This window comes from Muscardinus avellanarius (assembly GCF_963383645.1).
Source record: "Muscardinus avellanarius genome assembly, chromosome: 16".
NCBI lineage: Eukaryota > Metazoa > Chordata > Mammalia > Rodentia > Gliridae > Muscardinus > Muscardinus avellanarius.
Window position 1 is genome coordinate 60,758,936 of NC_137802.1, and position 23,494 is coordinate 60,782,429.

A 23,494-nucleotide genomic window follows, 5' to 3' on the forward strand; every position below is an offset into this window, starting at 1 on the left:
CGTCGGTCTTTGTCGGAAGGCTTTAATTTGCTACAAAGACACAGGCACACATGCACACTAGGTTATCAGGATCATGGATTCTTGGGAGACATCACCTGCTCCTGATCTGAGCTGGACAGAGAGAGAAAGGGTCTCTTCAATTCTTTTCTTGGCCATCCCAATATTTGCCCCTTACGCTGGCTGCTCCCAAAGCTCTGGACTATGTATGGATCAGCCAACCATACCCAAAGACCCAGCCTGATCCACAGCTTTAATTAGAACACAGCATGGTCATTTGTTTATATTCTCTGGCTGGAATGTTAAGAGTCACACAGGGAGCCGGGCATGGTGGTGCACGCTTGTAATCCCAGCATTTGGGAGGCTGAGACAGGAGGATCATGACTTCACAGACAGCCTCACACTATATAATGTGTATATATGTATATATGTATATGTATACACACACACACATATATATACATACATATATATGTATACATACATATATATACATATATACATATACATATATACATATACATATACATATACATATATATATATATATATATATATGTTGTACTGTGGATGGAACCCAGGGCATTCTACCTCTGAGCTACACCCCCAGCCCTATTTTTTATTCTTTATTTTGAAACAGGGTCTCACTGAGTTGCAAGGGGCTTAAGTAGCTGAAACTGTCTGTGAATCACAATCCTCCTGTCTCAGCCTCCCGAATGCTGGGATAACAAATGTGCACCACCCCTATTTGTTTCATATCACCTATAATACCTTAGGCAGAATTTTGGGGGTGTACCAAAGAAGGAAGAAGTCAGGACAATAATGTGGGGCTTGCATTATATGACTCCTGGTAAACAGAGTTCCTACCCCTCAAACAGAGGTGATGGCAGCTGCCTACCGAACGGCAGGTGTTAGGATCAGGCCATGTTTACAGACACTTGTCGTTATCTCTAACGACAAGGCCGGCAGCTGCGCAGTGTGCAGGAGCGGAAATTCACCGGGAAGCGAGGGGGCCACTTACAAGGTGAAGGACTCGTTCCACTGGGGGTTAAGCGTGGAGCGGATGGTTTTAGTTTTCTGCTTGCTCTCATTCTTGGGGTCAGGGATCAGCTTCAGCTTCACGTAAGGATCGGAAAGGCCATTTGGATCCATAGGGATGAGGTTTTTTGCGTCTCGTACTGTGAGGAAAGAAGGAAGACAGTGTTCAAGACAAGCCAAGGGCTGACCCGTATTGCCACCGAGCTGAGTCAAGGAACGTCAGGACGGCATTTAGGAGGTGGGGAGAAGCCGCCCGCACTGGCCGGGCGTGGTGGCGCATGCTTGTAATCCCCGCGCTTGGGAGGCAGAGACAGGAGGATCGCGCAGGTTCGAAGCTAGCCCCGCGCGCTGGCTTAGGAGACCCTGTTTCCAAATAAAAAATGCAAAAATAGGTCTGGGAGTGTAGCCCGGAGGTAGAAGGGCTTCCAGGAACCCCAGTACCACCAAAAAAAAAAAAAAAAAAAAAAAAAGAAGCCGCCCGCACTCGACGTGAGAAGGCTGCCCGCACCTTCATTGGCAGAGACCACGGGCATCACTGCAGGCCTTGGGGCTCAGCACCAGCTGCAACCGGCAACCTCGGGGACACTGGAATGCCTCCTAGAAATGCAAATCCCTATGTCCTGTCCCAGAACTCCAGAAGCAGAATTCACATTTTGACAGGACTCCCAGGTGACCCTCTCATGTCTCCTGGAGAAGGTGCACCCTCCCCCAGCTGGGTCACCCACCGACCCGGGGCACACGCACTCGAGCCCAGGAAGGTGTCATCTCTCTTCTGCACGAAGGCTGGTGGATTCCAACCCCAGCTGCACCTTGGAATCACCTGGGAGAGGGGTTAAAATTCCAATGTTCAGAATTAAATTAGGATACCCCAGGGATGGGGCCTGAACACTGCTGATTAGAAGCAGCTCCCCAAGTGATTCAGTTGTGCAGCTGGGTGAAGAAGGGTCTATACAGGTGTCATTTAGAATTACCACCCCAGGTGCAGGTCCAGGGACCAGCGCATCAACATTACCTGGGATCCCCCATGACAGGCAGAACCTCAGGCCCCACTCCAAATTTACTAACACAGAATCTTTGCTTGAATGAGACCCCCAGGAGTGACTCCAGTGCACTCTTGAGTCAAGAAGCACTAACTTGGGAATCAAAAAGTCATGAGAAGGAAAGGCCACCGGCAGAGGGAGGCATGTCAGAGATGGCTGGCAGAGGCTGCGTCAGTGGGGATGGCTGTCTAACGCCACTGCATGTCAAAGGTAATAGGTGGGTTCTCGTGACCATGAGAAGGGACAAGGGATTAAGGGTGTCTCTTCCTTATTTTGCTCCATTAGTATTTTCCCCGACCAGGGTGAACTTGCCCAGCATCAGGCCCCTGATGGTCAGAGTCAGATACCATCAATATAGACAATTCCAGCTGGGACCAGGCTCCTCAGCCCAGTGGTTGGTTCCCAGTGCAGCCCCAGAGATCTGCTCACCAGCCTCCAGGAGATTCTGGTATATGTAAAAGTTGGAGAACCACAGATCTAGCCTTCTAGCATTGATTATCTGCATAGTTTTAATTATTAAAAATTACAGAAGAAGCCAGGAATGGTGGCGCACACCTGTGATCCCAGTCCGTGGGAGGCTGAGACAGAAGGATCACAGGTGCTTTCTTGGCCAGCCTCAGCAATTCAGCAAGACCCTGTTTCCAAATGAAAAATAAAAAGGGCTGGGGGTATAGCTCAGAGGTAGAATGCCCCTGTGTTCAATCTCCAGCAACACACACACACACACACACACACACACACACACACACACACAGAGAATTACAGAAGAAATTCAGGTTCAGGAGAAGGTGCTAAGTCAATAGTGGGCAGGGAGTAGAGGAACCACTGGAGAATGAAAACGATGCTGCCTTTCTGAAGGCCCAAGAGCTCACATCCCCAGCTTCATTTGTGCCGACCAAGCTTCTCTTCCCGTAGACACTACCTAAGCTCACCAAGCTGGGGGTGTGGACAGGGCAGCCCAGCAGACTCACTTCCAAATTATGTCTCCTCCTTCTTATAACCCCGAGCACTGGAGCTGGAGTCCCTGAGCCTGCTTCTTTAACTAGGAAAATGAACAGGAACAAAATTCTGGTATAATGTATAAAAGTTATTGTACCAGTATTGGGAAGAGGCATCAAAATGTATTAATGTGCTGTTATTGGAAAATTTCTTTGATAAGTTCCAAAGTGTAAAATCTAGTCAGAGCCTAGGTGCCGTGCAGGCACTCAGGCAGGGAGGGGGCTGCAGCGATTACAATGCAGAGTTCCTCTCTGTCTTTGCCCTTCATTCTGATGATTAACCTATAGTAAAAGCCTTAGAGTCAACTGAAGCCATTAGCCCTAAAACTACAATAGAGGCAACCGGTGCCCCTGTTTACCTCCTCTCCTCTGGGATCCGGCTTGGGCATAGGAAAGGTAAACTTTGTGTGTGGCTTCAAAGCACCCTAGTTGATGAGCAACTAATACTGCCCAATACAGTAGAGACAAGGGCCAGGTAGATTCTTGACCCTTGCACTTAGTAAGTGCACTGTCTGGAGACAAAGAGGCACCACCTGGCTAAGGAATAAGTAACCAGCCCATTGCCCTGGTAACGCTGATGAGGAAGATACCAATACAAAACCTATTTAAGGGTTGGGGTCCCCAAAAGGGGCGGGAGTTCCATTTTCGGGCTCCCCAGCATGCAGGTCAGCGTGCTGCTCTTTTTCTCTTCTCTATTTCCTACTGATCTATTTCCTACTAATTTTGTAATAAAGATTTGTTAAAGCTGCACTGAGCTGCCTGTTACTTTTTCTATTCAACCAACCTTAGTTGAATAAGAAAAAGAACCCCACCATTTCAAACCGTAACAGTTATCTTATACAGTTGGCTTGGAAAATCAGAGAGGGTGGGGAAAGAGAGAGAGAGAGAGAGAGTCTGTGATTCTAGTGTTTACTATGCCGTAGGCACAGGGTCCCACACTCAATCTCTACCACTCTTCACTTAAAACTCTGGTCCCTGCCGGGCGTGGTGGCGGCACACGCTTGTAATCCCCGCGCTTGGGAGGCAGAGACAGGAGGATCGCGCAGGTTCGAAGCCAGCCGCGCGCGCTGGCTTAGGAGACCCTGTTTCCAAATAAAAAAATGTAAAAATAGGTCTGGGAGTGTAGCCCGAAGGTAGAAGGGCTTCCGGGAACCCCAGTACCACAAAAAAAAAAAAAACCCAAAAAACTCTGGTCCCTAAGGGGCCCAGCCACCTGAGAATTCAAGGCTCAGTGTCATGCAGAAGGAGGTCTAATCTCCTAAAACAACCTCGATCACCACAAAAGATAACACATTTGAGCTTAAAGACAGAGCTCTCCCACAAAGAATGAAAGGGGCCCCAAAGTCTCTGATTTTCAAACACCAGAATGAAAATCTGGGACTTTTTAAAGGCAGAAAGTGCCCTGGGATGTCTACCACTGGAAGCTTCAGAGCAGATAAGCTAATGGAGAGCCTTATCCAGGCCAGCGAGGGTTCCAGCGATGCCTCCTGCCATCTACAGGATTATCGAGGGGAGCAGCTCCTACCTCTTCAATTTACAGCCCTGCCGGCCAGCGCACACTACGTTATTTCGGGCCCATCTCTTCTGAATGGTGATGAGCTGCAGTCTTGATGGGATTTAATGCTGTGGGCTTCCTGCTGAGATACTATCATTTCCGTTGAGAATGAAAAGAGTTATCAATCCCAAATGTCATTAAAGCAGACGGTGGGCCCAAATTTCAATTTCTTATTTCTTAGTCTAGAATCTCCTGATGTGTGATTCATGGCAGGCCAGGACAGCTGAAGCAGGATTGCGAGATCCGACTTGGGTTCCGTCTGCTAAGAATGTGGGCCTTGGGGCCCAGCTGCCAGTGGATGAATTCTGGTTCTGTGACTTCGTGGTTGTGGGTGAGATATTGTATCTCTCTGTGTGTCCCCATTTTCTCATCTAAAAGATGGTCCCTTCTTGCTTGGTCAGGATTCTATAGGTTTATACATATAAAGTGCTTAGAACAGCACCAGGCACGTTAAGAATCCAGTACCAATCGCCGTCATCGTGAACACAAGTTACTAGTGACCGTCAAAACTCCCAAAGCTTAGCCATTTGGAAACTGGCTGAATATGATGGCGCACGCTTTCAATCCCAGTACTTGGGAGACTAAGACAGGAGGATCACAGGTTCACAGCCAGCCTCAGGTACTTAGAGAGACCTTGTTTCAAAATAAAGAATAAAAAAAAAAAATTGGGCTGGGGATGTAGCTCAGAGGTAGAATGCCCCTGGGTTTGATCCCCAGTTCTACAAAAAAAAAAAAAAAAAAGAAAGAAATTGGACAAAAAAGCTTATGAAATGGCAAACACGTGCTTGGAAGACAGGACACTGTAAAAATCATCTATAGCATGGCTGCAACTGAGTGACTTCAACTGTCAATTTAAAAAAAATCTTCTCTTACTGAGGCATTGCAGTTTCATGTCATAATGAGGTTCAGAGTGGGAGGACCATGCACACAGTCTCAAAAGAGGAAGGGACATGAATGTGCTAAGGGACATTACTAGTGGGGAGTGTCTGAGAAGAAGGGCTAGGGCTAGAGGCAAAGGAGAGAGAGGAGGGACCCAGGATGTGGGCCGGAGGGCCAGGGTGCCGCATCCGCACAGGTGGGCAGCGGGCCTCAGCCTCAGACACACGCTGGACACGCCCACAGTGTCCAGTCACATGCGGAAGCCCGGCCCAGCCCCAGGTGAGGTCATCAGGATCTTTCAGGATCCCCAGCTGAGTCTGGGGGAGCCAGGGCCAGCTGCCATTCAAGGCACCTGGCAGTCATTCTCAAATTGTGATCCCTGGGTCAGACAGAAAAAGGGGGAACCCTCACCCTCAACTGAAGACTTGGCATCTAAATCACATTTTTCTTTAAACTAGCTCACCTTTCTTTTTTTTTCAAACAGCTAACGTTTAAACAGGTAATGCATCACAAGCCAATAGAAAACCATGGTTTTTTGGAGGGGGGTCATTTACAAAAGTAAATGCAATGGAAATCTGTGTTTTCTATTTCTAGCTGGTTACGGTTGCCAGAGGCCTGCTCTCCCGCAGCTACAAAATGGAAATGAACGAGTGGTAGAGTGCTATGGACAGTCTAGGCCCACACAGAGCTTCCCAGGCATTACAACCAAGACTAGATCCAAGAATAACAAGCAGGGGCTTTCTCTTCGTGCTACTGACACTTTCCTGTGTCTGTGCAGTAGCTTCAGGACCACCTCAGGTGCTACCAAGAGTCATGTCCCTTCCCACACCCGAGAAGCATGGTTGGCGGGAATGCCAGTTCTGAGGTTATTATGGACATGGAACATTCCAGAACCTAACATCCCAGCAGCAGAGGGTCCAAGAAGAACAGCCTCAGCAGAGACTCCTTTCTCATCTCACCGTCTCTGAGAGCCAAATTGTTTGGACCCACAGAATTAAGATTTTTTTTTTTTTTACAAACAATGGTATTTTGATAAACTATTGAGACTGACCTTCCTTCCTTCCTCCCTCTTCCCCTCCATAGAGAGAACTGAACCCGGCAGGGGCATTCTACCTCTGGGATATACCCCTAGACCTCTGGTTTTTTATTTTTTATTTTGAAACAGGGTCTCCTAGGTTGATGAGGGGCTTGCTAAGTCACTGATGCTGGCTTCGAACCTGCGATCCTCCTGCCAAGCACTGAGATGACCGGCATGCACTACCAACCCTGGCTGAGAGATTTTCTAAAAAAATATCTATCATACTAACTCTAATTCTCAAAGGTAGATGTTCTCTGAGCATAGAAGTATAGCAACATTCCCCTTGCTTACAAAGCAGCACCAACTGTGCTCCCCTGGGCTGGTCCAAAGGGGCCCTGAGCCCCGTGGAGGGAGAAGGCAAGGATGCTTTCCCCTCGCGTCTCAGTAGTGGGTCTGCAGCCTTCCTGAGCAGGACAGGACGTCTGCTGGAGAGATACCTCTTGGGCTGGACCACTGGCCATTCCAGAATGGATCATCTGTTCTGTGGTTCCAGGACTTCAGTAGAAATACAGACTCTAATTATATATATATATATATATATATATATATATATATATATATATATATATATATATATATTGGTACTGGGGTTCCTAGAAGCCCTTTTACCTCTGGGCTACACTCCCAGACCTATTTTTTAAAATATTTTTTTATTTGGAAACAGGGTCTCTTAAGCCAGCGAGGCCGGTTCCGAACCAGCGCGATCCTCCTGTCTCCGCCTCCCAAGAGCGGGAATTACAAGCGTGCGCCACCACGCCTGGTTCTAATTATATTCTTGTCTTTTGGCCTGAGATGGTTTTCTGAAATTATCAGCTGTGAAGCCCAATACTGAGAAAAACCAGCCTCAGTTAGGAGGTTATATGATTTCTGGGTCATAGACAATATTGTTTCTGGACTAATCCCATTCAAATAAGATCATGAGAAATACCTACCTGAGTTACTGAACACAGGTGTCCATGTGAACCTAGAACATGTGTGTGTTAAATAGACGCTTGGGTGTGAGGGGGTTACATAGGCCTAGGGGCTGCCTCCTCCGCTCGGAGGACAGGGCTGCCTCTTCAAGGCCAGAGAAATCCCAGCCACAGGTGCCCGGTGGGGAACACAGCAGCAAAATCCTGGCCACGAGCCCCATGATTCCAGCAAGGGCTTGCTTGACTGGGGAGAGATGGAGGGATGACCGTGGCATGTACACAGGTTCCCTCCATCATTAGCCAGCTGTATCCTAGAGACGGAGTCAGCTGAGGTCTCCATGTGCATCTGAGGATGATCAAGGGAGAGTTGGACTCACATTGCTTGAGTGGGTGCTGCGCAGGGTGGCTGACTTCTGGGGATGGGTGGCCCGGGACAGCAGAGCGCCTTGGAACCAGCATAGCATAGTGCTTGGAAACACGGGCAGCGGGGGTCAAATCCCTGCCCTGACACAGCTGTATGAATCTGGACAAGTTACTCAATTTCTCAGCTAGTTCATCCATAAAGTAGACAATAGCTAATAGCTACTATCCCATAGGTTAATTATGACAATTGACAACAGTAGTGTTAAATTAGTGTTTACTATCTTTACCATTGTTACTCCCATCACCATTAGCCAGTCCTCTGAGCTGGTCCAGAAGGTAGGGCTGTTTCCTCCAAGCAAAGAAACTAAATATATTAAAGGGATGGTTCACAGAGTCCTGGAATTTCCAGACCAATTTAGCAGGGTCTGCAAGAGCTAAATAATCCCCCCTCCTAGAGGTTCCAAAATGGCCTGAGATGAAAAAAGAAAGTTCAATGTAATTCTTGATCCATCCAAAAGAATGCTCCAGATGTTTTCTAATCCAACGAATCTATGCAGCATAAATTATAAAGTGTAATGATAAAATAAACCCCCATCAGCTCACTGCCTAACATAAAAGCTAGATCCAAGCCAGCACCACAGCACCTCGCTGGCGCGTTCCACACAGCCTATCTCCTTGCCCCTGTGGGTTTTTTAGCTCCCCTCTGAGGTTGCCGTGGGCATTCTGGCTGAGAACAGGTCAAGAAAAGGTCAGAGAATGAAGCTCTGGGAGGTCCATCCACAGGCACGTAGCTAGAAGAAGCCTGGGGGAGGACAAGCTGTATCCCCGCTGACTAAAGACCGGACTTGTCAGCACTGACTGCGGTACCCGACCACGCAGGCCTCACAGCGACACAGGGACTCTGATGCATAAAGTCAAATGCTGCCAAGTGTAACAGCCACCCGGCCTCTCAAATGATCTGTTTTGCTTTGGAAAGTAATCTTCCATTTTTCCCAGCCTTTCCTCCCCTACAAGAGCACCCTTGTTCACAGCTCCCGTTTAAAAGCCAACCGAAAGAACAAAGGCTCAAGACAAGAACTTACTGCAGAAGTGGCAGATTGCTTAGTGTGTCCTGCCCCGGCGGTGCCCTCTCCCCTCCACCCCGCCCCACAGCAAAACCGAGAGTAAACACGTTCTACTGCACGTCAGACATGAGCAAAAATGAGGCTCCCTGACACTACAGCAAATCAACAACGCCTCTTTGTTTGAAGTTCCCCAAAGTGAACGAAATATGAACGTGGAGACTGTCATTTGGAGGGAGAGGTGCGGGAAACTTGAGGTTTAAGCGTCCCTGTGGTGGAAAGAGGCCACAGTGATGGTGACTTGAGGCTTCCCAAATCCGCAAGCCACGTCTTTGGATAACAAAAGGGATTTCCAACCCAGAGAATTAGCTATTTGGATGAGTAGACATCCTTAATATTCTTTCAAAGATCTTTTAAACCCAGCCAATTACGTTCTTACAAAAAAGAATTAAAAACAAAGAAAAAGCTTATGAAATAATGACTCGGGTATCCATTTCCAGATGAGGGTAATAGAACAGAGATGTCAGGGAACTTTCTCAAGGTTGGGCATTTAGTAAGGGAGGGACTCAAGAATACATTTCGGTCTCCACTCTCAGGCCGGAGCGGTCATCTCTGCTGGGTCTTCGCAAGGTGGTCTCTGGACCTGTTAATATAAAATAGAAGGCGGCAACCTGTTCCTATAAAGGCCCCAATCATCAATAGTTTAGACTTGGTGCGTCATGGAGTCTTTATCGAGACTGCTGCTATAGAGCAAAAGTAGCCAGGACAAAATGGGAACAAATGAATGTGGCTATGTTTCAATAAAACTTTATTTAAAAGAACAAGTGGTGGGCCAGATTTGGATCCCAGGCCATAGTTTGCTACTTCCTGGAATAGAAGAAACACCACTCAATCACCCACCAACACAGTGAATTTCTGGAAGAGGCACTGATGCAGAGATATCCCAATGTCCTTCTGGTTCCTTCTGCTTTGATGGAGTCACTTGAACTCTGACCTTGTCCTAGAGCTAGGGAGGGGTCCTGAGCTGGGACAGAGAAAAAAGATGTCTATCTCTGTCCTTGGTTGTCACTTCCTGTCTTCAGGAGCCAGTGCCTCTCACTGTGCCTGTCTCTTTCCTCCTGGCTGTGTAGTAGTCTGCACTCCTAGACAAACCTGATTCTCAGCCTCCTCCCTGGGACATCTGATTGCCACTGGCCAACTCCATCCGGCTCAGGCTCACCAGCCCTTCTGTACACAGCCCCACCAGGGACCAAGCACAAATGGTGAGCAGAGAAGGGAGCAGTGGGGCTGGTCTTCACGGATGCAGCAACTGCTCTGGAAATAGGAATCTTAAAGGAATGTGTCCCCACGAGCACTAGGCAGCAAAGGCTGACCTGCTAGGGGAGAGCCGGGTCTGGTCAAGGCCTCTCTGCTACCTGGTTAATCCAGCTGTGCTTCTACATAGCTGTGGGTGGCCCTGCCCAGGAAGTTACCCTCCTAATCACCAGGCACCCAGGTCCAGAGCATCTCCAGTGGGCTGGGTGAGATAGGACAATGGGAAACCCCCACACAGTGGCTCAGGGCAGCACACTGGCTCCACCACGCCAGAGTTCTCAGCCTCCTCCTGCCTGCAGCCTCTGGAACGCGTTCCTGGGAAGAACAGGCTGTTCCCCAGGTTTGTCTGCGTCTGCACTTCAGGCCCCTCTGATGACGCTGTGAGGAAGAAACTGTGTCCAAGAGGCTGCCAGTTCCCTCGCATCAGAATGAGTCCCTCCTATGCCAAGAGCCAGAGCTCCAAGCAAATGTGGATGGACAACTGGTGGGGTGACAGATTGCTTCCGGAACAGGGCTTGCCGAATGTCCTCCCCACGTGACGCTACGGGGGTTGTCAAGCTGTCTAGCAAGAAGGCAAGGTTCCTGGTTCAGGAGCTCCCTCTGATTTGGAGCCTCTCAGGCTGTGCAGGCAGGCAAGCCCTGGCATGGCCAGGTCAGGTCACAGGTGGTGGCAGGCACCTTGGCACAAGTCCCTGGAGGAGCTGGAACTGGCATGGCAGCTGGATGGCACAGGAAGTCCCAGCAGGGGAAGAGACCTAGCTGGGCTCCAGGTGGCACACATGGTGTGATCGTGCGTTCCCCAACCTGGCCAATTATTATGTTGAACTTCACCCCAAGGTGATGTCACTGAATGACAGGGCTTCGAGCGGTGACATGGTCATGTGGGAAGAGCCCTGGGAATGGGATTAATGTCCTTATAAAAGTCCTTTGGGAGGTCGGGCGTGGTGGTGCATGCTTGTAATCCCAGTACTTGGGAGGCTGAGAAAAGAGGATCATGCAGGTTCAAAGCCAGCCTTAGCTACTTAGTGGGGTTCTCAGTAACTTAGTGAGACCCTGTTTCCAAATAAAGTACAAAATAGGTCTGGGAGTATAGCCTGAAGGTAGAAATCCCCTGGGTTCCAACCCCAGTACTACAACCTAAAAATAAAAAAGAGTCCTTAGGGAACTGGATTCACTGAGGCCCCAGTGAAAGACTATTTCACCAGACACCAAATCTGCCGGTGCCTTGGTCTTGGACCTCTCTTCTTCAGAACTGTGAGAAATGAGTTTCTATTGTTCATAATTAACTCAGTCTACATATCCTACAGCAGCCTGACCAGAGCATGGCATGCTGGGAGCGTGGAGCTGCAAATAAAGGTTGGTTCGTGGTGGTTATGGGAAGCCTGGTGGATTGCCACCCATCAGAAGGAGATGGTAGAAATGTTTGGCCAGAAGAAAGACATTCTCTTCTCCCTAACAAATTAGAATGGAGAGACCTTAGATTTTCAATCATAGCTCAAATGACCCTTAGATAAATTTTTTTTTTTCAGTACTGAGGATTGAACCCAAGAGACATTCTATGTCTGAGCTCTATCCCCAGCCCTATTTTATTTTTTATTTGAAATACGGTCTCACTAAGTCACTGAAGGCCTTGCTAAGTTTACTGAAGGTGGCCTCAAACCTCTGATCCTCCTGTTTGAGCCTCCCAAGTACTGGGATCAGAGGCATGTGTCACCATGTCTAGCCGCTGGAGTACTTTGGAGGTTTTGAAACATGGAAATAGGACAATCACCTGGATTCCCCACCATTTATTCCAATGTTTCTATCTAAGTTTTAGGGGCGCTCCTCACTCCGGCCCACATTCTGTGCATGTGGTGGAATGACTTGGGAGCCAGGACTAGTCAGGACTAGTTGATTGAGACTGTTAAACATTTAGCTGTATTCAAGACTGAGATAACCCCAAAGACCTCTTCCACACCTCAGTGAAGCAGGCTCTTTCTGCTTGTTATTCTGAGTTTATGTTACGCCTAGCAGAGCACCTCACTATACACCCAGTAAGTATTTGCTAAAAGCAGGAATGTTCATGTCAACCTTGCCCTATGCTCCCGGGTTCACCCAGCCCCATCTCTGGGAGCACCCTGGCTGGAGCACACCCCTCTATACATCTCAGTACCATTAGCCCCTACTTAGAAACAAGACCCTCCTTCTTCAACCTTTGACTCTTCAGCCAGCCTTGCTTACGAGACTTTCATCTCTGCAGACTGATAGCCGCTGGGGTGAAGGGGCGCACCCCATTCCACCTGGGCATTTCCCCAGGGTCAACACGGGGAAAAGCGACCCTTGTTTTCATGCTCAGCAGATTCTTGCTGGCTGACAGGAAGCTTGAAAACACTGCATCTTTTGACTGCAGTACCTAAAGCGTCCATTTGGAGGGACTCCAGGACAAGGAAAAGCCTAACATGCCTTTTCCAGGAAGAATAAAGCTTGCCAGAAAGAGTTGAGGACTTTTCCTTAAAATGCTTTTGGAAGAGACCTCTGAGCCCACAGACGCTAAAGGATACCTGATATATATATACATCTAGCTTTCAGAAAAATTCTAACGGGGCCATTTGCTCTTGGGAAACGATTGGCATGCGAAAGTTCTCTCCGTTTCAGGACACAAACTGCAAAGACCTCATCAACAACAATGAACAGTTGTAGACCAGGCACCGATTGGCTGAGATTCTGCGTGCCAGGGACCTTGGTGCTGTATGGTTTGGTATATTTGTTTTAATCATGCTGTGTCAAATCTGCTGACACTGTGTTCCCAAACTCCTTAGGATTTCTGATTTGAACTCTTCTACGTTAATAAATAATGACCCGTGCATTTTGTGACATTTGTTTTCCTGATCGCCAGTAAAAGCGCCCCTGCTCAGCCAGCCCATTCCCATCACCCACGGTGCTGTCCTGTACATGAATCTGCGACCAGTGACTTAAGACACCTCGCATTGTAGGATCTGTTTACTGAATGTTCTGTTTTGTGGGTGAAGCTTTCTGCTTGGCATTAAGGATGAATTTCTGTCCAAGTCAAGTGGCCAGAAAACGTAAGTCAGCAGCTCCTAGGCCAAAGCCATAATGGCATAAAGCTTACAAAGAGAATTTAGAGTGGTATATTGTAAGATGAGAAAGAGTAACATCCAGCTCCTTGAAAAAGATCACAAATCTTTCACTACTTTTTCTTTCTTACAATCAGCTGAAACTAAAATGTTCCTTTAGAACTCTAAAATCCTAGCCAGGCACATGCCTATAATAAGTCTTGTACTTGGGAGGCTGAGACAGGAAGATCACAGGTTTGAGGTCAGCCTCAACAATTCAGCAAGACCCTCAGAAACTTAGCTAGACCCTGTTTCAAAGTAAAATAAATAAACAAATAAAAAGATCTTGGGTATAGCTCAAAGGTAGAATGTCCATGGGTTCAACTACTAGTAACAAAACAACACAAACAACCAAAAAACTAAAAATGAACCATCTATAATCTTGATGTCCAATGGAGTCTGTGAGAAGAACACCCCCAGGTTATGAGAGACTAATCTAATTGCATATAAAAGGAAATATTATTAAGAAATATTTATTTTTTTCTTATCATAAGAGGAATGGATGTACTCCTATAAAAATGCAAATACATAAAAGTATAAGAAAGAAAATTAAAAGCACCAGTATTCCCAACATAAGAGAGAAGCCATACCAGCATCTTCATGTATTGACTGCCGGTGGCTTTCCTGTGCAGCTACCTAAGGTGAAATGTTTATTTTTATAAAATTCACATTATTTTATGATAAAGTTTTTGGTCTTCCCTTTATGATACAGCAAAGTATGTTTAAAATGTTTTTAATGCATAGCATTCCACTTTGAGAAGATATATATATATATATATTTGGTGGTACTGGGGTTCCTGGAAGCCCTTCTACCTCTGGGCTACACTCCCAGAACTATTTTATATATTTTTTTATTTTTGGAAACAGGGTCTCTCAAGCCAGCGCGGCTGGCTTTGAACCTGCGCGATCCTCCTGTCTCCGCCTCCCAAGCGTGGGGATTACAAGCGTGCGCCACCACACCCAGTGTTGAGGCTATATTTTTTAAATCAATGCCCCATTTGGAGACAACTACAAAGTTTGAAATTCTTTACCTTTACACATAACATGACTACTGGTGATCTGCATGCATAAATATCTATTTATGATTTTTTCTTAGAATATATTCTTTGGAGTAGATTAAAGGTTAAAAAAAAATTATTCAACGTTCTACCAAGTACAACCAGAATCCGATCAAGGGTATAATTTTGGCCCCTGAATTACTTTTGAGGTTTTACTTTTCCTCCCCCCTCTGAAGTTATTTGCTCATTTGTCTTTCTTTTTATCTTTGTTTCCTTCTTCTTCTTCTTCTTCTTTTTTTTTTTTTTTACCTACTCCTTATCTAAGTATCCTACAGGATGGTTAAGAATTTTCTTCCTGTATCAGAAGAACTATTTAGATCTGCATAATTGTCCTTTTTCTTATCTCTGCAAACTGTGTTTACATTTAATTCACCATGCTTCTAGAAATACAAAAGCTTAACTTTTTATGCAGCTAAACGTGTCAAACATTTCCTTTTCTCTCTCCTATTTCTTTTAGGCTTGGAAACTCCTTGCCCTTTCTGAGATTAGCTGCCCATTCGCTGATGTTTTCTTTCATTATTTTGTTTCTTTTTTATACTTAACTTTTAAACCCATTTGGAATTTGTCTCAGTGTAGGGTGTGAGGCCAGATCTCATTTTTTTTTTCTTCCCAGTGTTCAGACAATTTTCTCAACAACATCTGTGGAATGAACCGCACCTCTTTTCAGGGTTCACGTGGCTTCTGTTTGTATTACACCAGGCTTTGTTTTTAGGGCTGTCTACTTTATCATGCTTAACAGTCTGTTAGTTCCTGAAACATGCCTACACTTTGAATTGTTCTAGATTTCTATCTCAATTTACAATACAGCGGTACAAGTCCTCACTCGGCGCTTTCCGTCCACCCGCGGTCTCACAACTCAGAGAGACTAGGTTTCGCTTGCTTGTTTTCTGATAAATCTTGGCACATCCTTTATTTTTACTGTTTATGGATCATTTCACTTTTGGTGTAGGGTTGTTTAACATGATACCTTATACTTAATAGCTGTTACCACAAATATGTGCCAGTTAAAGTGTTTTATCATTTTGGACATGATAAGCAACTTTTGTAATAATCTTTGTTGGTATCCTTGTTTAGAAAGGGGAAGTTGAGGTTCAGGGGGATTTAGTAGCAAATTCTACAACTAGTAAGGAAATGGGCTGGGAACAAGGCAGCTCAATGCTAGACCATTCCTTTGTTGGTGGTGATTATGTTTGGGTTTTGACATGCAGGGATTACATGTATTTATAAAATACATGTATGATGATTTGATACATGTACTTTGTTGTGCAACAATTAAAACATCAGGGTATTTAGCAGACCTGTCATCTCAAACATTTATAATTTCTTTGTGGTAAAAACATTCAAAATCTTACAACATAATAGTCTTCATCAAAATCACCCTACTCTGCAATTGGACAGTATGGAGGGTCTTCAAAATGTTAAAAACAGAACAGCCACAGCCACACGATGCAGCCATCCCACTCCTGGGTATATATTCTAAGGAAACGGAGTTGGTATGTTGAACAGACATCAGCGCTCCTGCGTCTGTTGGAGTTTATCACAGTGCTATCCATAACAACCAAGATACGGACTCAACCTAAGTGTTCATCAGCTGATGAATGGATGAGAAAATGTGTTGTCTATACACAATGCAATGCTATTAAGCCATGGAGGGATGAGATCCCGCCATCGGCAGCAACGTGAACGAACCCAATAAACATTACGTTAAGTGAAACAAGCCAGGCACAGCAAGACAGGTACGGCATGATCTCACACGCTGACAGACATTTAGAAAGCTGCTTTCTGTAAGTACAGAGGAAAGAGTGGTCACCTGAGGCTGGGAAAGGTCAGGGAGAGCCGGGGTGGAAGGGAGATTGGGCAGTGGGTACAAAGTGACAACGGCTGGGAGGAGGACGCGCAGCGCTTCTCAGGCCCTCCTACCGGGCCCCTGGGCAGTGGCTCGGCGCCTGGCATCTCCCTCCTAGCTTCTTGGTACTCGCTTTGTTTCCAGTATTTTGCTATGCTGTGTTTTGTTTGCATTTATCTTATGCAGGACTTCAGGAAGTATAAATGTTGTCTTAATTCTACTGCTGACTACCTTAAATATTTGTCCCATAATTATTATTATTATTATTATTATTATTATTATTATTATTATTATTATTTTGGTGGTACTGGGGTTCCTGGAAGCCCTTCTACATTCGGGCTACACTCCCAGACCTATCTTTACATTTTTATTTGGAAACAGGGTCTCCTAAGCCAGCGCGCACGGCTGGCTTCGAACCTGCGCGATCCTCCTGTCTCTGCCTCCCAAGCGCGGGGATTACAAGCGCGCGCCACCACGCCCGGCATTGTCCCATTTTTTTTTTAAACCCTACATTTCTCTGATTATCAAATGAAAGAATGAAATACCATCTTCTGGCCCCTCCCTGCTACGAAGAAGAAGAGTATGCCAAGCCCTCAATCACTATTATTTTCTATTCCATTCCTTATTCCTGTTACTATAAAATGATAGGAATTTTGGGATCTCTGAGTGTTGTTATAATTTTTATATGACTATATATATATACACACACATGTTTGTGTATATATATGTATATAGTGTATAGCTATATGTTGTATATATGTGTGTGTATGCACATTGGGTTTTTTTGGTACTGGGGGTTTAACCCAAGGGCATTCTATCTACCTCCACATCTACACCTTCAGCTCTTGTAGATTTTATTTTTGAAACGTGGTCAGGCTAAGCTGTTGAAGCCGGCCTTAAACCTGCAGCCCTTCTCCTGTTTTAATCTCCCAAGTGTGAGATTATAGGTGTGCAGAGCACTGTGCCCAGAGCTATTTATATCTGTCAATACTTGTCTTTCACATGATTTGAATGATTATTGATCTCCATACCTATCACGACTTCCCCATTCCTGAGATTTTTCATTTACTTCATTTTGCATCTTGCTTTAATTTGCTTTTAAATACACACACACACACACACACACACACACACACACACACATTTTTTACAGGACAGGCATGTGGGTGATGTATATTCTGGGTCCTAGTATATCTAAGAATATACTACACAAATATCAGTCTGGCTGGGCAACAAATCTGGGGGCTGTGGACTTTGTCCAATCTCTGCAAGCAATCCATCTTTTACTCTGCAGTTTAGTATTTCATAGGACAAAACGTCTCATGCCCACCTGTTTTTGTTTTCCTGTAAATCACGTATACATTCTCAAGGAAAAGTATCATTTCCTTTCTTAGTAATTAAAATTTTTCTAGGGTGTTTCTGGTTGCTAGAATTGTATCCGAGTTTGAATGTTCCAAAAATGTGTCCCTGTCACACGGAATGACTGCTTCTGTTTCAGTCTTTTCTTCTTTTGTCCTTGGGATGAAATAATTCTCACGTTATATCCTGCGTGCTGGCTTTCACTTTTCTTATACACTCTTCATCACTGTTGTTTCATCTTTCTGCCTGAATTCTGCAAGAGCTCTGTAGGATTCCTCCCAGCATGGACCTGATTTTCTACAAAGCCACTTCTACACTTTGCTGCTCCATGGATATTTTAATTATGTTACTGAGATTTAAGTTTCTTGGAAGCCATTTCTTCCTTGCCTGACTCCCTTCTCTGTATAGCTATCCATTCTTTTTTTTTTAAAACTATATCATCCTGTTTGTCTTCCCTCTTGATATATTTGTTCAAATAGCTTAATGTTCTTATTTTACAGAGATCACGTATTCTACTGAAATCAATATAATTCCTGTATTCTACAGGAATCAAATATTCCTGTGTCATTGCTTTTCCTTTAGTAATTTACATTCATGTATGGTGCCCAGCATGACATTCACTTCCTTTTATCCCTCTGTACGTTTTTAAGTAGGCTACATATTATGTATGTATTTTATTTCTTTAATCCCCTTCAAATAAGGAGAAATATGTTCAGACTTGGTATTTGCCCAAGGATTCTGTGTTTGGACTCTGCATTGGCTCTGTCTACTATCTGCTCGTATACTGGTAAACCTGCTTCCCTGAGAACGAATCTGACAATCAAATTGGTGTTCAATTTAGACTAGTATCCTAGTCTAAAGATGAGTGTGTTTTTGCTGGACCCGGGTGAGAACCTACTCAATTCACAATGCTTGGTTATTCCACACTCTGAGCCCATGGGGTCCATTTAAAGATATAACTCTACCACCACCGTGTTCTTAACTACACACTGGCTGTCTTTCACTCGTGGGGCTGATAACTCGTGGGTCATAATCCACCAAGATCAGCCCCATTGATTTTCCTTTGGATGTTACAGTCTACTTGTAGGCTGGGTGGGAGAATGAGAGAAACACTATTTCTGTCTGTGAAATAGGGGAGCCTCTTCATAGAGGAATGCATGGATACCTCGTAGGGGTTTTGGCAGATGAAACCCCTTGTTTCCCTGAGCAAGGGAGAAGGCATGAAGAATCTTCCTGCCTTCCTGCCAGGACTTTCCTATTCTGTGTGCCCCATATGACCAGCCCACTCATATTTCTTCTTAACCCAGGACCACTGGGCTAACAGTCAAGGGACATTTCTCCAAGTTGCCACAAGTTGTCTGCCAGTCCTGACTGTGGCTTTCTGTCTTTTTCTGGGTCTTGTTAACATTTCAGGGGAGATGAGAGAGAGATGGTGCTTTGCAGGGGTGACCAGCTGGTTAACCCAGAACCCCAAGGCCAGCTGGATATCCTGAAGAGCTTGTGGTATCCTACTGTTTCTAGAACAGCTGACTAAGTGGGAGTGAAGTAGGTTCATGATGACCATCCTCAGTTGCACCTAAGCTCTCCCTCCATCAACCGCTCGCCTCTGGTTTCTTGTCACCAGGTTGTCACGCTGTGGGTGTTTTTCAGTGTGCCCCCAGACCAGTGTGGTCTGCTCTTTAAAGGCTGAAGCCATGCCTGTTTAGATTCTACCTGGCCATCTCAGTTGCTTGATTCTTAACCTCTGGCTGAAACAAGGAACTTAGCAGGTAGTAGGGGGAGGAGGGACCTGAAGGTTTCTTTGGTAATCCTTTTCTTTTATTTCTTTTTTCTTTTTCTTTTTTTTTTTTTTGGTGCTAGGGGCAGAATCCAGGGGCATTCTACCACTGAGCTACACCTTCAACCCATTTTATTTTTTATTTTGAAACAGGGTCTAAGTTGCTGAGAGTTTAGATAGGTTGCTGAAGCTGACCTTGAGCCTGTGATCCTCCTGTCTCAGCCTCCCAAGTATTGCGATTACAGGTACAGGCTACTATGCTCAGCTTGGGCAATCTTTATGAGTTGTATCCTTAGTCTGATATGCAAAGGGGTTGGCTGGACAAGGGAACACCTGCAATTCTTTCCACTTTGGACACAAGTTGCCTGCTAAATGATTTTCATAGCATTCGGCTTTGCCTTTGTTTTTACAGTATGACCAAAGGTCTATTCTATGTTTTTAGTCTGGAAACTAGGCAGTTAAAGGTCCTTCACATTTTCCTTTGTTCTAGAAAGAATTTCTAAGTCTAGATTCGTGAGTGCAGGGGAATCGTAGGATTCCTTGGAGAGCAGCGGTGGTGACTCTCTCTCTCCTGGAATGTAGATACAAATTCTGCATGTAGTTTAAGTTGATGCCCCGGAGTTGGGATGGGTTTGGATATAGGAGCACATCCATGGACCTAAAGAGCACCTGCTCTGACATAAATATTGTTCCTCTGCCAAGTCAAATGATTTTATATTAAACATCTGAGATGAGAGAGAGAGAGAGAGAGAGAGAGAGACAGACAGACAGACAGACAGACAGACAGACACAGAGACAGACAGACACAGAGGCAAACATCAGTTGAGGGGGAAGGCATTTCTGCAAAGAATTAAGATAAAAGGGACTTAATATCTGGGAGCCATAAAGCAATTCTTCCCCATTTTCTGTTGCTATCATGGGATGCTAAAGGTCAATCTATAGAGCAGAGGTGTCCTTGGCTCATGGCTTTGGAGGCGGGGAGGTCCAGGAGCACGACAAGAGCACCTGCTCAGTGCCTTCTTGTGGCACCAGGGCAAGGCGGAGGGCACCGTGGTGAGATGGAGCCAGCCCCAGAGCTCACCTCAATAACAGGGGCAGTTCTACAGTAACCCATGTATCCATTGGCCCACGAATGGGTCAATCCACTCATGAAGGCAGAGGCCACAGAGCCTGGTCACCTCCCAACATCCCATCTCTCAAATAGTATTAACATGTGGATGAGGTTTGAGTTTGCAACACAAAATTTAAGAGGCATGTTCAAATCACAGCACTTAAGGTACTAGAAGATAAGAAAAGCAAGACTTTCTTTTGGGTGGGTGTGTGAGTCAGTAAATTCTTGGCTCCATCAATACTGGATCAGAGGAGAGCTCCCAAAGTCCCTTAAAGGAGAGAGAAGTATTCAGCATCCCAAGTCTGTAGGGCCAGCCTGGGTCCAGCATGCCTTTGTTAAAGTAAGCAGAGTCCACGAGGCAAACATCAGCAGTGTCCATGAGGCTGGCCCCGGGAGAGGTGTCCAAGCATTTGACTTCAAGTGTTTCTAGCTCCAGGAACATAGCTACGTCCATATGAGACAAGTGTTCCATCTTAGCCTAATGCCATTAGACATTTATTGAACTTCCCTGTTACAATGCTATGTTCACTGGTCAGTGTTCTGAGTCCCAGGAATCTATCTATAGGGAGAGAAGCCCTACCCAAGTAGATTTCTATGATATGCAACCTCTGGAACAGCGTTTTATATGACAAAATTAAATGGGATCATTTGAATTTGCCTTCTCTCTCCTTTTTTCCTTCCTTCCCTCCTTCCTTCCATGGGATTAAATCCAGGGGCATTCTACTTGTGAGCTACACCCCCCAGCCCTTTTTATTTCCTTTCTTTAGAAACAGGCTCTCGCTTAGTTGCTGAGGCTGGTCTTGAACCCGTGATCCTTTTCTCTCAACCTCCCAAGTACTAGGGATGATAGGATTGTGTCACTGCGCTGGGCCTACTACAGGATCTTGACTGCACGGAGAGAATGCTGACACTGTCCACAGGCACACAAGTGATTCTGTCGCTCTCTGTAAACAAATGAGTCAGCATCCTGCGACATCTCTCAGGACTATATTAGAATCGGTCTCTGGGGGCCTGGCCATCCCGGAAAGGCCAAAATGAGCCACACCCCTGTCTTTGCTAACGTGTGCCCAGCGCTGAGTAATGGACAGCTCTACTTTTAGTAACTTCCTTCAACTCCATCCCAAACAGAGACACCATTTCAATCTTTGGCTTTAAGTAAACCTAACCTGCTGCAGGATCAGAACAGGGACTGCCCAGAGCTGCATTTTGCCAGTGTCACCTTGGGGCACCGCACGCACCTGCAGCATCTGCTCCTGCTCTTGGGGAATGTGACACCTGCCTCGGGAGCTGCCATCTGCACATGGACCAGTGGCAGCTCTGAGAAACTGCTGCTTGAAGTAGGGCGGCTTAGCAGGCTATGGAATGGACAGTGAGCCAGGGAAGGCATCTGGGCCACCTGAGACCCCTCTTGTCAAGCCAAATGGTGCTCCCTCTCAGGTGTCACCTCTCCACAGAGCGGCGGGGGCCGGTCCTGAACCCACGCTCACGTAGGGGATGCGACGCCTGCACCTCAACACCTTTGGTCATGTTCTCATGCCAACCCCCAGGATGCAGAAGTGACACATTTCCCCTGAATTCAATTTCGAGCTCTGTACTGTCACCTGGAAAGTATCACCAACGTCTCCATTTCCTCATCTAAGAAATAAAGATAATAAGGGTCTTGCCCAGTGGGAACTATAAATATGAAATGAGACGGAGGAATAAAAACTTGTGGCCTAGTGCCTGGCATAGAATAGGCTCTTAATAGCTCTTAACTTTTGGTTGATAATTAATATTATTATTATTATTAGTTATCATCCAGAGAAAATGCCCGGCACCATGAGGATGCACCTGGACACTTCCTGGGTGCCAGGCACTGTGATAAGCTCAGGATTCTCCAGCTGGGAAGCTCCTATGAGCCCTGGGCCCAAGGCCCCCTTTGGGGGCACAATTTTCCCCCTCCAGAACTGGCCTATAAAACCAGGACTCAGCCCTCCTCATGAGGAGAGGTTGACGTCAGTGCCGAGCTTCCCACTGGCAATGCCTCTTATTAGCCTCACCATTGTTTTTGCTTTGCTGCCTCGGATGTTCTCCTCACCCCTGGGATCTCTCTCTTTGGCTGGGCCTATGAACCTCTCTTGCTCCTGATCACTCCTGGTATAAGCCAAATCCCACAGCCCTGGGAGCAGTCACAATGGGGCAGCCTTGGGATGCTGCTACCAGGCTCAGGGCTGGCATGGCGGCCCCAGGCCACCAGACTTGGTGACATTTTGGCTCTGAGTCTTCCTGCGGGAGCCTCTGAACAAGGACTTCACTTGGGGAACACTCACCAGACCGGCATTCTGCCTCTCAAGCTCCCAACCCCAGAGCAGCAGAACACCCCAAAGAAAGGGAGAGCTACTTCACCAGTCACAATAAAAAAAAAGACTCCTCAATGAATAAATAGTACCACGATGGTAAAGGAAGGCTGCCTGGCCCGTGACACCACACTGATCAATGTGGCTTGCCAAAGGAGAAAGGGAGGGGCCAGCGGAGGTGTTATTATTTTATTTTCTCCTAGCAACAGAGAGAAATGCCCTAGTTGTATTTTCCACTGCATAATCAGTATTCTCTCTACCTGCCACCCCCCAAAGCTGCCAGCGTGGTTTTTTCTCAGAGGAAGGGGTGCTGATACCAGAGGCAAATGCAGTGAGGACCAGGACTTGGCCCCGTGGATCTGCTTCCACCAGGCCCTTCCCTTTCTATCAGGGAGAAAGGAGGGAGCAGGAGGCCCCTGTCTCACCACCCCTCTGTCTGATTACCTCCCCTTTGTCTGTGCTTAAAATAGACTCTACCAAACTGAAATAACCCAGGAGACTAAATTAAATTAAATCAGGCCTGGCTTCCAGGCAGTTGCTAATAAAATCATAAGCATTCACATCAGCAAGACAGACAAAAACAAAAGCGTTTATTGGTCCTGCCCCCTACCCTACCTGAAGCTGATGGACCCTTAAGAGACAGTCCACTGAAACCAGCTG

The 23,494-nt window shown here is 46.1% G+C and overlaps 1 protein-coding gene across 1 annotated transcript in view; it reads right to left on the minus strand.

Moving 5' to 3' along the window:
- Window positions 1-23,494, minus strand: part of PRKCA (protein kinase C alpha) — a gene marked incomplete at both ends in the record, with an annotated part of 433,234 nt that overhangs the window by 83,757 nt on the left and 325,983 nt on the right. Inside the window, 2 exons of the mRNA XM_080714110.1 lie at window positions 2-30; window positions 1,019-1,175. Of these exons, the coding sequence (XP_080570236.1) occupies window positions 2-30; window positions 1,019-1,175 (186 nt within the window). The remainder of the gene's footprint in view (window position 1; window positions 31-1,018; window positions 1,176-23,494) is intronic.